We start from the raw sequence: 14573 nt of genomic DNA, 5'->3' as shown, positions 1-14573 counted from the left end.
CCTAACACCCTCTCCTCCCAATTCTACGTCCTTGCCCTTCAAGCAGGCTATCCATATGCTAGAAATAACAGCCAAATCTCACAAAACTGCGATAACATAACGAAAGAAATATGTAATCAATCTATTCACCTTTCTGCAAAAATTTCTTTCAGAGTAATTTCCTGCAGTAATATGACTAAGTAATTTATGTGAAATTAAAGTATTCATTTTTTGTTGTTTTGCGTTTAGCTTTGAAAGTTACAAAAAATAGGAGTGCAGAAATAACAGCAAACTCCTTTGAAAAAAGAAAAGTAAAAATAGCAAAGAAATACTGTGACAAAGTGAAATTAAAGAGAATCATTTGACCAGAACAAAACATTGTGTATTTGTGGAACTGAAAATGGGCAGATTGATTACATATTTCTTTCATAATAATACAAGTCTGATGAAGGAATTCAGTCAGGTAGCTCATGTGTTAGTATGTGGAATATATCCGAATAGCGTGGTTTGAATGTGTAATAGAGTTGAAAAATAAGAATAATAATAATTGCCAATGGATGTGTGTCAGAGAACTATGTAATAATTTAATGCTTCTGTGATTAGAAATTAAAAAAAGGATTTTGTTCTGTGTAATAGATAGGGTTGAAAAAAAATAATTGTTGACAGGTGTATATCGAAGAACTGTATGAAATTTCTCTGTGATAAGAGATTGAAAAAAGATTTTGTTCTATGTGATAGAGGGAGAAAAAAAATATACTGTGTAGAAAAAAATCTCAAGTTGGAGGTGTTGTGGAGGACACCTCCAAGCCAGAGAAGTGGGCTGTTTCACTACAAATAAATAGTTAACAGACATAATGAGTGGGGCAGTTGGTGAGGCACACAGTTCAGTCACTCATCCAGTCGGGCCGACGACAAAGTACGCTATCATAATACCAAACAGAACAGTGTCGAGCAAGAAAACTGAAATGCAGATATATAAAATAAGTATACTAAAGTTAGGGAGATCCTTGTGCTTCATGCCTGCTACAGAGAGATTTTAGATTAGGCACCAATTTAGTCAGCTTTAGTCTCAAGTCTTCTCATTTAGTGATATCCAGTTGATTTTTTTTTTCTTCAATAACAAATCATTTACAGCACTAAAGCCACATTCAGCTAAATATGAAGATGGGAACGGTAACAACAATTTTTTTGCAAAGTTGGTTGAATTTGGGCATTTAGTTCTTGTCTCATCACAAAGCCATGACATCACTCCTTTTATATTGAATAAAGTTTTCACTGCCTCATCATTTTGCATTTCCGAGAGTTCTTCTTGGTACTGTATCGAAACATCATATATCCACTAGCATTGGCAGCAGCACCCAAGTTGGAAAATCAATTTGTTTTAAATCAGAAAATTTTTCTTTCGAATCAGAGGCCAATATTTTCATATGATCCACAATGACAAGTACAGCAGTATCGGTCACCACACATTTTTTTTAGCCAATGAAACTGGTTAAAAATTTTGGCAAAAATATTCTTTTGACATAACTCAATGAATGTAACAAAGCCAAATATCTTCATCTTAGCATCAATAAGAGTTTTATTTGATCCTTGAAGTTGTTTATTTAACATATTCAGTTTTTCAAAGATATTTGTTAATGATTCGCAGAATATGATTTCTCCAGCAAATTCACCTTTATCAATATATTTTGCATAGGTTAGCAATACGACCTCGCTGTCTCAGAGTTGACTCATCCATTTGTAATGAGAATTTTTTTGATTTCAGCTTTTCCATAAGTTGTACTTCAATATCTTCACTCATTTCATCTATTCTTCTAACAGTATTGTTACCGAGTAGCATGGCTTGAACAACTTATCTTTTTCCAGGACTGTTTTAAAAAATGCTGATATTGATGGTTTAATTAAATCCTCTCCAATAGTATGATTTTTTCCACATTTAGCAATGAGTAATGAAATTTCATAACTAGCCTCAAGAGTACAACAGGTGTTAACACCAGTTTGTGTAGTAAACAGAGACATTACAGTTGTTCTTTTTGCAAACTTCTTCAAAGACTAATTCAAAACTGAATTTACATACGCACTATGTTTTGTCTTCAAATGCAACTCAAGACGATTTGGTTTCACTGATTCGTTGGTCAAGCATTGTTAGCATAAGAGGCAGAAAGGTGACCGTTTATCATGGATAGCGGGTATAAATCCAAATTTTAAATATGCCTCTGAATATTGACAAACTTTTTTTTTTACTTGCACTACTCATTTTGTGTGAAGAGATACAATCCCTAAAACATGAATTTAAAAACCAACATTTACTTACTCTGTGATATGACTTCTCCGTAAAAAACAAAACTATCAGAATATCTTATTTCAAGGATTAGTATGTACTTTTATGGATTAACAAACCACCAGACAAGATGACAAAGGACCAAGATACCGTCACTTTGCTGTACTCAGGACCTATCCTCCACAGCAGAAGTGTTAGGGCTGCTCCCCCTTGTGAAGAGGATTGGCCTACTAGAGTCCTGTGCCAGCATTCGTGCTGGTGCCACGTCTAAGTGCTGTCATGTTAAAAACACCTAGCACAGATTGTAAAGTGGTTGGCATTAGGAAGGGCATCAGCCATAGAAACCTAACCAAATAAGACTGGAACCTGGTGCAGCTTTCCAGTTCTGGTCAAACCGTCCAACCCATACCAGCATGGAAAACAGACGTTAAAGGACAATGAAAAGGAAGTTTCTTGATGGAAAGTGATAAGTTTGCAATACCATTTAACTCAAAATACAATATAAAATTAAATGGGAATTGGTCTTGAATTACTACCCAATTACATATAAATGAATCAATAAGTACTATATAAAAATACTGAATTTAAAAAAATTTCTAATAGAACATGTATTAAGTTGTTTGATGCAGCAAACTGTACTTACATCACAACAGATTTCTTACCACTCAATCTTAATAGCATTTTGAATACCAAAACTTTCTAAAAATATTTGTTTTAATAGGCTATTAGATATGTTTCCTGCAAGCCAATACAATGTGTATAGTCAAACTGTTGAGGAAAAAACTGGCAGCCCCATCATGCTTGCTTGGTAGGAGGGTGGTTTTGGGACACCCTGCAGGATAAAAATCAAAACTTGTCAAAAGGGAACAAATGAATTCAGGCGAGTCAACAGCTGTGTCACCATGTATCTACTAGCCCATCACTAGTGGTTGTAGAATCAATGACTTGGCCTATCCTTGTCAGTTTTGTATACTATAGCTGAGAAAGCATTGCTACTAATTGCAAAAGAAACTAGTACTTAACCTTTTTGTTACCATATTTCTGTTGAGATGCTCTAAGTTTCTTTCAATTAATTTTAAATATAACAAATTTAGTAAAATAACTTAGTTATCATTAAGCTAGTGTTAGGAACATAAATTGTAACTAAGGTTTAATGGAAGATTTTAATTCAAAACTTTTGAAAACAAGACATTTGTACTACAGAGTCAGAGGCAATTTCAGGCAGGTTGATATCAAATGGGTTAAAGGAATCCTATGAAATAATGCCGATAAGTCAAAAGTATATTAGATCTATTGCAACCTCGGTTAACAAGGATTTCACCAGCTGTCTCCTGCTCTGAACAACAGCAAAAAAATTCACTTGGATGCAAGACATCAAACCTTTATATAGCTCAATGTTATGTTAGAACATTAGAGGAGCATACTACACTTATGGCATCGGAGCTGGAAATATATAACATCAATATAGTTGATCTTTGAACAACCAGTATCATAGAAAGAAAGGAGTAAATTGGGCTACACCCAACCAACCACTGACTAAGAAGCAAGTGGATAAATATAACACAAAGAGATTGAACATTAATATCTGCAGCTGAGGACAGAGACCAGGAGAGAACAATTTCCTTTTAATACAACTAGTGATATTTCACATGGCAAATAATCATCAACCACCAACAGACTGCCTATGATAATGAGACATATTTCGAAATATTTCCCTTATATTTAAATAACCTTGCATTACAGATACTTTAAAAGTGAATGAAAGTATTACAGCAAGTCAATGATAATGTTTCAGAAAATAAATATGTCATTTTAAAGGCAAACCTGTGTAAACTGAAAGACTTCTCTTCCAGCTTCTTAAACTTAATAAAAATAACACTTACATAATCAGAAACTTTCCACTGATAAATTATGTGCCAGTCTTCATTTTTAGTATATGTCCAGAATAGAATTTCCGATTTGGTGACACCCACTAAATAATTCTCACATACAGTAAAGTCTCTATGAATGGAAACACTACAACTTGTGTTCAAAAGACTGACAACTTCATTGTTATCAGGAATCTGTAAAAGTGAAACAATATGAAAATCAACATACACATCTTAAAAGAAACATGCTTTTTATGAAATGAAAATATCCAGGTTTCTTTTTTTTTAAATGGAGTTTATAATTGTAATCATGCTTCAAACACTACTTTTGACTGATAATGAAAAGTGACTACTAAACTAATTAATGGCTTTGTACAGAACTAAACTGCAGTTAAAGTAAGAAAGCTTTACATTGTATTTGATAGGATAAAATATGATTTGAAACATTTCAAGGAACCAATACACCAATTGAGATATTTTCTCAACAAATGAACTAAGTCATCATTTTATTAAAAAGAAATTGTATTCCACAATTATGGCATTATATTTCCATATCGAGTCAATGAGGAAGCTCTACGTTGTCACACAACTTGTTAGCAGCCAAATTTTACACTACTATCTCAATACAAAGAGCAATGGGGACAGTCATGGCTGGAATCCTTTTGATGATAGATCTGCTTGGTCAGGGCTAAACAAGAATCTTTTAAACTTGATATTAAGTTTTTGAAAGAGAGCTACAAACATTTTGAAGTTTCAGTTGGTATATAATCATGTGTGTATTTTAGGGGAAAATAATACATGCAATAAAAATATATTTACCTTTTCAGTTCTTGTTAATTTTAAATCACAGATTGTTTGAAAATCACATACAGAAAAAGGATCTTTTTGAAACTGTCTTACAACTAGTTTATCCAGAATCTCAGTTTGCTTTTCTTTAGCATCAGAGTTTTTAGTATGATCTGAAGATAAACTACCCATTATTTCAATAGGCTGATTCTTACTACTTTGATTTAAGTGACAACATTGCAAAGACTGGGATGAAATTTTCTGATCTGAGTTGAAGAGAGAAGCTGAAGAGTTAATTATCTGGAGGGAATCTGTATCATTATTTACCTCTTTCCGATTCAATAAAGCTGTTTGATTCTTTATGCAGTCATCACCAGTCTGTAAACTACTACTTACTTCCTGACACTTAAGTGGAATATTGACCATAGCACAACGCAATGCTTCACTTGAAATTAGTTCCTCATCAGATTTTGAAATATGGTTGGAGTCAAAAGGATTTTCATTAGAACGTTTTAAACTGTTATCGATTTCAAGTTGATTATGTTTGAAATCATTTTGTTTTTCAATATGTGATGATTCTTGTAATAAAGGAACTGCCAATCTTTCTTCATTAACTCGTTTTGAGGAACATACTAAATCAGAACTTTCCCTTACATTTGTAGAAATGGTTATTTGTGGTTCCATTGTTTCACTAGTTTCATTGGGAGTCATTTTCTTTGTAGATTCACCAGAAGCAAAGGAATTAGATAAACATGTTTTCCATTTATGTTGAGTGTCATTACTAGTTTTTAATAAGATTTTAGAGGTATTTAAAGATACAGATGAACAATCAGAATTCCCAGATGTTTGACAATCACTTTCAACCATTTGAAATGAGTTTGTGGGTAAGGGAAAGCTAGTTTTGAAATCAGAAGCAATTTCAGTTTTAATGGGATCAGTTTTTTGCTCAATAGAATTGGAAGGAATGTTCAGTAATTTTTTAGTTTTACATGAAAGTTTTAGACTGTCCTCAGAAACACAAATATTATTTATCTTTTCAACCTGGGAACTATTAATTTTATCTTTTTTATAACAGAATTCTTTATTTCCCATTTCACAGGTGGCAGGGTGTGTTTTTAATTGTGTTGATATTCTTTCCCTGCATGGTACTTCTTGAGAATTCTTGGCTTGGATCGCAAGCTGCAAAAGAAATATAAAAGAAAAAGTATTTTAGTCATCATTAAAATACAAAAGGAATTCCATTACTAAGTCTAGGTTATGCAATAATTGCTGGAACCTTCTTACTTTATTTTTTATTATTATAAGCTTAACGTTCTGAGTCCAAATTCCTAACAGGTTGACTTTCCCTTTCATCCTTGATAAAGTACCAATTGAGCACAGGGATCAATGTAATCAACTATGAAGAGGTACCTAAAAGTAACTGGAAATGTTCTATGAGACAAGCCCGTTGTAGTTCAGGCTCCCACAGCTAGAAGCCACTTGATGCGACCTTCAGGCATCAATCTGCCAACCAGTGGCATCATGTGTCGTCATACTGCCACATGGTGCATCTGTTTGGCAGTGATTCTCGCCTGTTGAATTTTGGCGATGGCTGAAAGGAAGGGATTGCATGCTTCCATGAAATTCTGTTTCCTGCTGGGGAAAATGGCAGCCAAAACAGTTGTCATGCTTCAAACAGCTTATAAGGATGTTGTCATGAGCAAAACAAGCTTACAAGTGGTTTTCACACTTTAGGAATGGCCACTTGAAGACCAACCCGGTTTAGGACAACCATCAACTTCCTAAATAAACGAAAACATCATGAAAATTCATGAACTCATCTTGGAAGACTGTCACTGAACAACTGACAAACTTGTTGATACGACTGGTGTGTCTTGGAGCTCCTGCCAATGAATTTTGAGCAAGGAATTTCAAATGAAAAGAGTTGCAGCAAAATTTGTGCCTTGCTTGCTCACAACTAAATGCAGGTCACAAACTGAAAGAACAGTTGGAAGTTGATCTGAACCATTTTTTGAAAGTTATCAGTGGTGACGAAAGCTGGTGCTACAGATACGATCCAGAAACAAAGCAGCAATCAAGCCAATGGAAACACTTAATGTCACCATACCCCAAAAAAGTGTGTCAAGTGAAGTCCAATGTCAAGACAATGCTGATTTGTTTTATCAATACAAAAGGAATTGTTCACACAGAATTTGTTTGTTCAGGTCAAACTATTAACCAGACATTTTACTTGGCAGTTCTGAAGTGTCTGCAAGATGAGGTGATATGAAAACGCCCCAATCAGTGGCAAAGTGGGGAGTGGTGATTTCATCACAACAATGCACCTGTGTACACTGCCTTGAGTGTGAGACTGTATTTGACAAAAACTGGCAGAACCTCGAAATGAGGTTCACTGTAATAATAAAAATAAATCTTAATTTTGGCACAAGGCTAGCAGTTTGAGTGGAGGGGGCAAGTCTTATATTGACCCCAGTATTTCACTGGTACTTTATCAGCCTTGAAAGGATGACAAGCATCATTGACGCCAGCTGGATTTGAATGCAAAATGTAAAAAGTTAGAAAAAAGCTAACTCCTTAAATGATGATGAAACAAGTATTTTGAGCAGAGATAAAGTGAATCACAGCAAGGGTTTCTTGTAAGAATTATATCCCACTAGCTTAAAAGCCACCTTATCAGGCAGCTTTAAAGCTAGTACAAATTAGTTGTTTCTTGTTTATATTTTGTTGACAAGTGAATATTTTCGTGTTTAGATGTGGGAGCATGTGATTTTGTGGCAATGATGTCTTTCTAGGAGTATTAGTGATCGTAAACAGAGTTAAGTGCTCTTAAGTAAAAATCAAATTGAGTACTTAAATATCAAAAGGTCTTATTTAGCCTAACTGTTAAGTTAGTTAAACTATAGATTCAAACATTTTATGGACCAAGTGTTTTCTATTAACCACAAATATTAGAAAGAAGTACATGTACATTTTTGCTGATAAAGAAATCCATGAATATCATTAAATTTTATTTTTCATCTTCCATCCTCTGCTCCCGTGTAAAAAAACCCACACACATATTCACATATACACACATGCACCTTTAGATCCAATAACATTTATTAATGTTGAAAAAGTGTTACACACTGAAATTCACATTTGTTATATTAGATATGTTTAATTTGGGGGAAACTTATTTCAGTGTGTGAGTGTGTGTATTAAAGAAAGCAAAAGATAAAACAAAAAGGATAGTGTTCAGTATATTGGCAACAGGACTTTGTCAAAGAGACATACTTAAAGTTGTACGTCATCTCCCTCTCTCTCACATACCCACTCCTCTTTTATTATTCCTCCCACTGCCACCATCAATATACTACTTTTAATAAAAAACAACTCTCCTTTTCCTTTATCTGTTTTCACCACTGCCCTCACCGTCTATGCCTACTATTACTCTCATCCCATCATGAGGAATAGAAGGGTCATTAAATAGTGGGGGGGGGTCTAAGTGCGACACACAGACACACAAAAATTAGTTCTTGCATTTATTATATTAGATTTCAACAATTATAGGGATGACTAAACTGTATCCAGGGTCTTGATGAATGTAGAACAACTTTTTAGCCATGATTGTTCCCAGGTCTATTCCGACCTGGAGTAGTAGCACTGCCAGGATCCCAACTCTAGAATAATTAGCATGTTATGAAAAAATCTCTGAACACAAATTGTCCCTGTGTTACGAGTGCCTTGGGAAAGGAAAAAGGGAGTTAACCTCAATAGCAAATCAAGGAGTGGAGAATCCTTCAGATAGTCCTGTGCCCTCTGACACTCTTCCAGCAATTCCAGGTTATGTGAAGCTTTCTAGCCCTGTATGGCAACTCACCAAGAAGGACACTCCAATGTAAAATCTACAGCTTGCTGGTCACTGCAGCAGTCATAGCTTGCTGAACCACTGTGGTTAGATCTCCAAGTTTAAAGAGTGGGAACAAATTGCATAGACTGACTCGCTTTAAGTGCAGGTAGAAAGAAAAGGAATACAACATCAATGATTGGGTTACATAGGCACTTAAAAGTGTGCTGCTCTTATGATCTTTTGACAGAAAGAAACTATCATCATCATATAATCATAAACATAAATGTATTAAAAATCAATTTTTTAAAAAAATCAGCCAAAATATAAATAAAAAGAAACAGCTTTCTGCTTGCTTACTTCAAGTTTCTTTTTCTTACGGGCATACTCCTTTTTCATAAGTAATAGCTGTTTATAAAGCTGCAACAAGAAAAAGCATTGCAGGATTTGAAACAGATTCATAGATAACGAAAGAAAACAATGTTAACGGAAACACTTTTTCCTAACTGGTAGTGAGAGCAAGGAAGATGGATTTGAATGTGATTCATTGCATAACAGAAGAGCTCCAAAGAGTCAACTGCGAATTAGGGTAGTTAAGAGAAGTCCTAACTGAATAACCATATTAACCTGGCTGTCTATTAGCCATCTAGCAGTACCCAAAAAGGTTTGGAGGCACTGCCCTTCCTCTGCCAAGTAACTTTAAAATTTAAATTAGAGAAGAAATTATCACATCTTGGATATTAGTGACAATATGTGCTAGAAAAAAGTGCTACAAGTTGATAGTATGCAGTGCAGATTGAACAAAAAATTCAAGTACAATGTAAATCTCTGTGATGAGTTAAGATTATAATTGGTCTATTAAGCTCAACTTTATGAAAAATTTCCATCATTAGGTGTCCTCTTCATAGATATTATACACAATATCAGACAGGAACCAATTACATATTCAGAAACAAGATATTTGACAATGAACACAGTAAATTAACACATATTAACCTTTTCAATACCAACCTATCCATGACCAACCTCTAGTTCTGGGATACAAAACCTCTCATTTTAAAATAGTATTTTAAATTAAAACTTTCCAGCATAATTTTGAGAACTTTTTGTTAAACTGTCCCAAAAAGCATTTTCTTTCTTTGTAAAATTCCTCCAAATTCTTGATTATTTTTAAAATCAAAATAGTGTAGTTAATTATTATATGCAGCAAGAAAAGTTTGGGGTAAGTAAAATACTAGCAAGAGAAACTGAAATTTAATGTATTTGATTAATGTTTAATTATGACACGACAGACTAAAGAAAGGCAAAAAGTTACTCAAGTAAAGTAACCTATAGATGTACTGTCTTCTTTCAGCATTTTCTATTTCTACACACAAAGGAAAAAAAACCCCACAGGAGGTCGACTGTGCTCACCTCCACTTGGGCACTCCCAATTCATTTTCCTGTCCTCTCCTTGCCACCTATATTGTGTCCACTACACACTAGGTTCTGTATCTGTACTAACCAGATACTAATACTGAAGGACTGCTGAGGACAGACATGTACGTTGTGCCTAGGCCTCCTTTTTACCAAGATGGACAGGTATTCTCAAGCACAGTAAATCGCCAATTTTATCATGAAAATATTAGTATATGTTTCAGGTTTTTTTTTTTAGTGAAACGTGTGGGGGTCTGATTGTAAAAATTTACCAAAGAGCGTGCTCTTAATGACGTTAGAAGGGTTCCCCTAACGAGGTCTATCAACATGCTAGAAAGAGCAGCCACATATTTAACTTATACCAGTGGTTCTTTGCCCTTCTCTCCACACCCCCTTGCATCTATGAATAAAATTCCCTCCAGATTTTAAATATGAATTAGTCACATTATACAAAATATGTAGGATTTTATATATAATCACATTATACAAAATGTGGGATACTTAGTCACATTATTAGTGAGATACTGGACACTGCTTCTTAGTGACAACATCTTGACTGCATGGTTGAATGCCAGAGAGTGCATCAATGTAAGTCGCTTTCAACATTCAGCCTGTTTCTGTACTTGGTCTTGACAGCAACAAGCATGGAAAATGCAGCTTCACAAAGATACTTGGATCCAAACAGAGCTAAAATTTGAAGAGCCTGATGTGAGATCAGAGGGTAAACAGGAAGTTAGTTAATCCACAATGTTTCACGATCCAGTTCTTTGAAGTCTTCCTTAGATGAGGAGTTGAGTTCAAGAAATTCCTCTTGCACTTCATCCAAAACATCAGTCACTTCACAACTAAAATGGGTTCCTGATGAATTTCCAAGCTTCACGCTTTTCATCTATATCTGGGAAGTATCTGATAAATTCCGTTTACAAAACAGTTAGATGAGCGATTGTTTCTTCAATTCAGAATCAAGGTTACCTTGAATGAGAGCAGAATCCAAGTAACTAAAACTGGCTGTATTTCCCTGCTGAATTCAACATTTCTAGAGGTCGAGTTTGGCCATGAAGGTTCAAATGGTGTTGTGGTGCATGAAAATGTTTATGTTCAGAATCCATATCTTTACACAACAGTTTGAAAAGATGACTGTTTAAGGCTCCACCTTTAACAAAGTTGACAACCTTGATAACACATTCAGGACAGTTCTCATCTCAGTGGGTAAGGTTCTGGATTTTGAGGCTTCATGATGAAGTATGCAGTGTTTACCTACAACAGATGGATTCTTTTTCTTTCACCCTAGACTCCATCAGAGCACACCCCTACCAGTGAATCCCACAAAAGTTGGTTTTCCTGAAAGAAGTTTCATACATCATGAAAAATAGCTGTTGCACAACTATCCATAGGGTGACAGGACAACATTTCCTCTTTTATGCAGTTGCCTGACACCAAACGAGCATATACCAGTAGCCTAAAACACTGAGCAATGTCAGTCATTTCGTCACACTGGATAGCAAAAACAGGAGGATCTCTTACTTGGTCGAGAATTAGATCTTTTATGTCTTGAGATAAGTCATCTATCCTTCCCTGGACTGTATCATTTAATAGCAAAATCTGAGAAAGCTTCTTTGCACTACCTTTCCCCAGAACAAGTTCTGCTACACAGAGTAGACTTGGTTTTATGAGAGACTCTTGTGTTATGGCTCTTCTTGCTCTTTGCAGTCAACATGGTGATCTCATAAGAAGTCTCAACAACCATTGAAGTTTGTTGCTGAAATGCCCCACTACTGTCCAAGTTAGCTTGCTTCAAGGAATGTCTTTTTCTTTCAACGAATGCCTTGGGCTTGTCTACAAGAGCAGGAGGTGTTGTCTTCAAGTGGCATTCCAAGCGTGAGGGTCGCATTCCATCATTGCTCAAATTTTTGTAACATATCACACACTGGGGGACTTCTGTGTCACCCTTTTGGGGGCACACGAATCCAAATTGAATATATTCAAGATACTTGCATTTCTTTGTACTCATTGCGAATTAGTGCAGTAGACAACACAAATATGTGAACAAAAGCTAAGGCACATGTAAAGTAATGTCAAGGCCGAAGTTAGAATGCTAGCCCCAAAAAATTTTTAATTTAGAATAAAAGTTAAAAAGTTATATGAAAAATTTGTACAATAAAATATGGTATTTATTTGTATGAAATATGAAAGAAAGTTTCTTTAAAAAAGAAAAGATTTTGCATAGCTTTAGATTTTTACCTAGTGCTTTCTGTAATATTTAAATCTGAATTTTAGTTTAACATTATTATTATTATTATTTTTTTGCTAACAAAAAAAAATTTACTATATTTTTAACAAACATTTAATATTGAAAATTCTGGTTTTATTGTTAAAATTTTTCATTTTTCCAATCTAGGTTTTAATATTTTTGAGACTTTATTAAATTGAGCAATAGTAGAACCTATTACATACTTCTTGCTTTATTTCAGATTTTTAAATATATCATGCTTTTTATCTTCCTAAAATTTAAGAATAGTTTTCCATTTATTAAATTAAGTTAATATTTCTTAGTATGTTACAATAATGATCTGATAATGTTTCAGCACGTCTCTTGATTTTTAAGAATCACTTTATATCATATATATGAAAACTGTGGATCAAACTTGTTTATAATCTATTTAACCGAAAAAGATGTTTGTCTTTATACGATAATACCTAAGCTTTATACCGTAGTTCTTAACCTCGGTCTTGTAATAAAAAAAATTACAAAATAAAAGCAAATGTTAAAGCTACAGTTCAGAATTAGTGAGGGTTTTGTGAGATATGAAGGGGAGGGTCAATAAGTATAGAAAATGGTAAGCGGCTCTAAGATAGCAGAATAAGAAAACTCAAAGTATAAGGCGATACTTATGCATTTTTTCATAAACTTATTTAACCATGCTCTCGTTAAGAGAATAACAAATATAATTGGGGAAGTTCCTGCTATTTTTCAAGGGCTCACGTCCCACTAAGAAATTTCTGAGCCCCCTCCCCCAGTAGGTTAAGAACCAATGACTTAAAGTGGATAAGCATAAACATAATGTGGCCACAAGTGCACTCTGCCTTTGGAAGAGATGGTCACGGATGAGTTCCTTAATTATAATTTTTTTCAAGCAAAGATGACCTAAGGTTACACATCTACATTTTACACTAAACGTGTCAGAGCGCTCGACCATCTCAGATTCTCCTCGCTTGTCTCTCCCCATAAACACATTTATTGCCGTCGGACTGTATGATTTAAAAAGAAAAATTCGAGAAACTAACCAAAAAATTATTTTAAGTTTCGAAAAACTTTTAAATAATTTTTCATAGTCGTGTGAACTCTGAAAATTAATTTTTTATTTTTAAGTTATGAGGGACTATATGACGTGCGTAAAGCAGAATTCGGCTCTTGCTTCTAATTATATACAAATAATTAAAACTTAAATAACTATAAGCGATATTTCAGAACAAAGCAAAAAGTTTTCTTGATAATGCAGAGCTACAAATTCCTAAAGAATTAAACTTACTGAGAACTGTTAATACAAGTCTATCAAACTCATTACAAACTCTAACAAGCATGTACTTGCGTTCGTTCATTTATTGATATTTTTTCGTGTTTTCTAACCCAACCACCCACACACAAATACACAAAAATTACTTAATGTATATCAGAAGTAATCTTGTGCAACAAGATTCGTTCAGTTCAGACTATTTCGAATTTCTACATATTCTTCGTAAGATGAACATGGTCTAGTTCGACTATGTTTTGTTTTTGCAAGCTGGGTAAATCAATTAAGAAAATTTTGACATTTAAAAAAAAATGTTTTAGTATATAAATATTAAGTCTCCTGGAATACTTACTATTCTTTAAATTGAATTTTTTTTTAAATATTTAACTTTTTCGCTAATTACATTTTCTTCGTTTTTATTATTTATGTTTATTGTCACAAACTGAAAAGCAGACTAGATATTGAGAGCCAGACGATATTTTTAAATTATTACAATTCACCAAATGCTACGATTAAAAAAAAAAGAATTTATATTAATAGTTATGTAGAAACTACTGACAAAGTTAACAAAACAAAATAACTGTCAGAGTTTTTCAATGATACACGAGTTTTATTAAAAGTCAATATTGTGACAACGTGCGTTAATGAAACAAGTGGTAAAAACAAAACTTTATAAAAATGAAGAAAAATCTACAAATCTTAAAAAAATCTGAAAGACGAGAAGAATTCTGAAAATGAATTTCCTTATCTAAAGTGACGTACCTCTTCTTTCTCCATAAGCACAGGTATATTTTCAAGCAACGTTCATAATTCCATAAACTTCCAAGACGTTTCATTCAAAACCGCCAATCCAACAGGAAGCGTTCAAATAGGACGGGAGTCAACACTTTTTATATAGCTATATA

General features: G+C 34.0%; 1 protein-coding gene across 1 annotated transcript in view; it reads right to left on the bottom strand.

Moving 5' to 3' along the window:
• Positions 1 to 14545, bottom strand: part of LOC106884335 (uncharacterized) — a 21470-nt gene extending 6925 nt beyond the window's left edge. The window contains exons 1-4 of the mRNA XM_014935671.2: positions 14431 to 14545; positions 9101 to 9160; positions 4948 to 6093; positions 4144 to 4323 (exon numbers count right to left, since the gene is read on the bottom strand). Coding sequence (XP_014791157.1) covers positions 4144 to 4323; positions 4948 to 6093; positions 9101 to 9160; positions 14431 to 14445 — 1401 coding nt within the window. The 5' untranslated portion in view covers positions 14446 to 14545. The remainder of the gene's footprint in view (positions 1 to 4143; positions 4324 to 4947; positions 6094 to 9100; positions 9161 to 14430) is intronic.
• Positions 14546 to 14573: the final 28 nt, after the last annotated feature.

This window comes from Octopus bimaculoides, chromosome 6 (assembly GCF_001194135.2).
Source record: "Octopus bimaculoides isolate UCB-OBI-ISO-001 chromosome 6, ASM119413v2, whole genome shotgun sequence".
NCBI lineage: Eukaryota > Metazoa > Mollusca > Cephalopoda > Octopoda > Octopodidae > Octopus > Octopus bimaculoides.
This window is presented reverse-complemented; position numbering and strand designations above follow the sequence as displayed.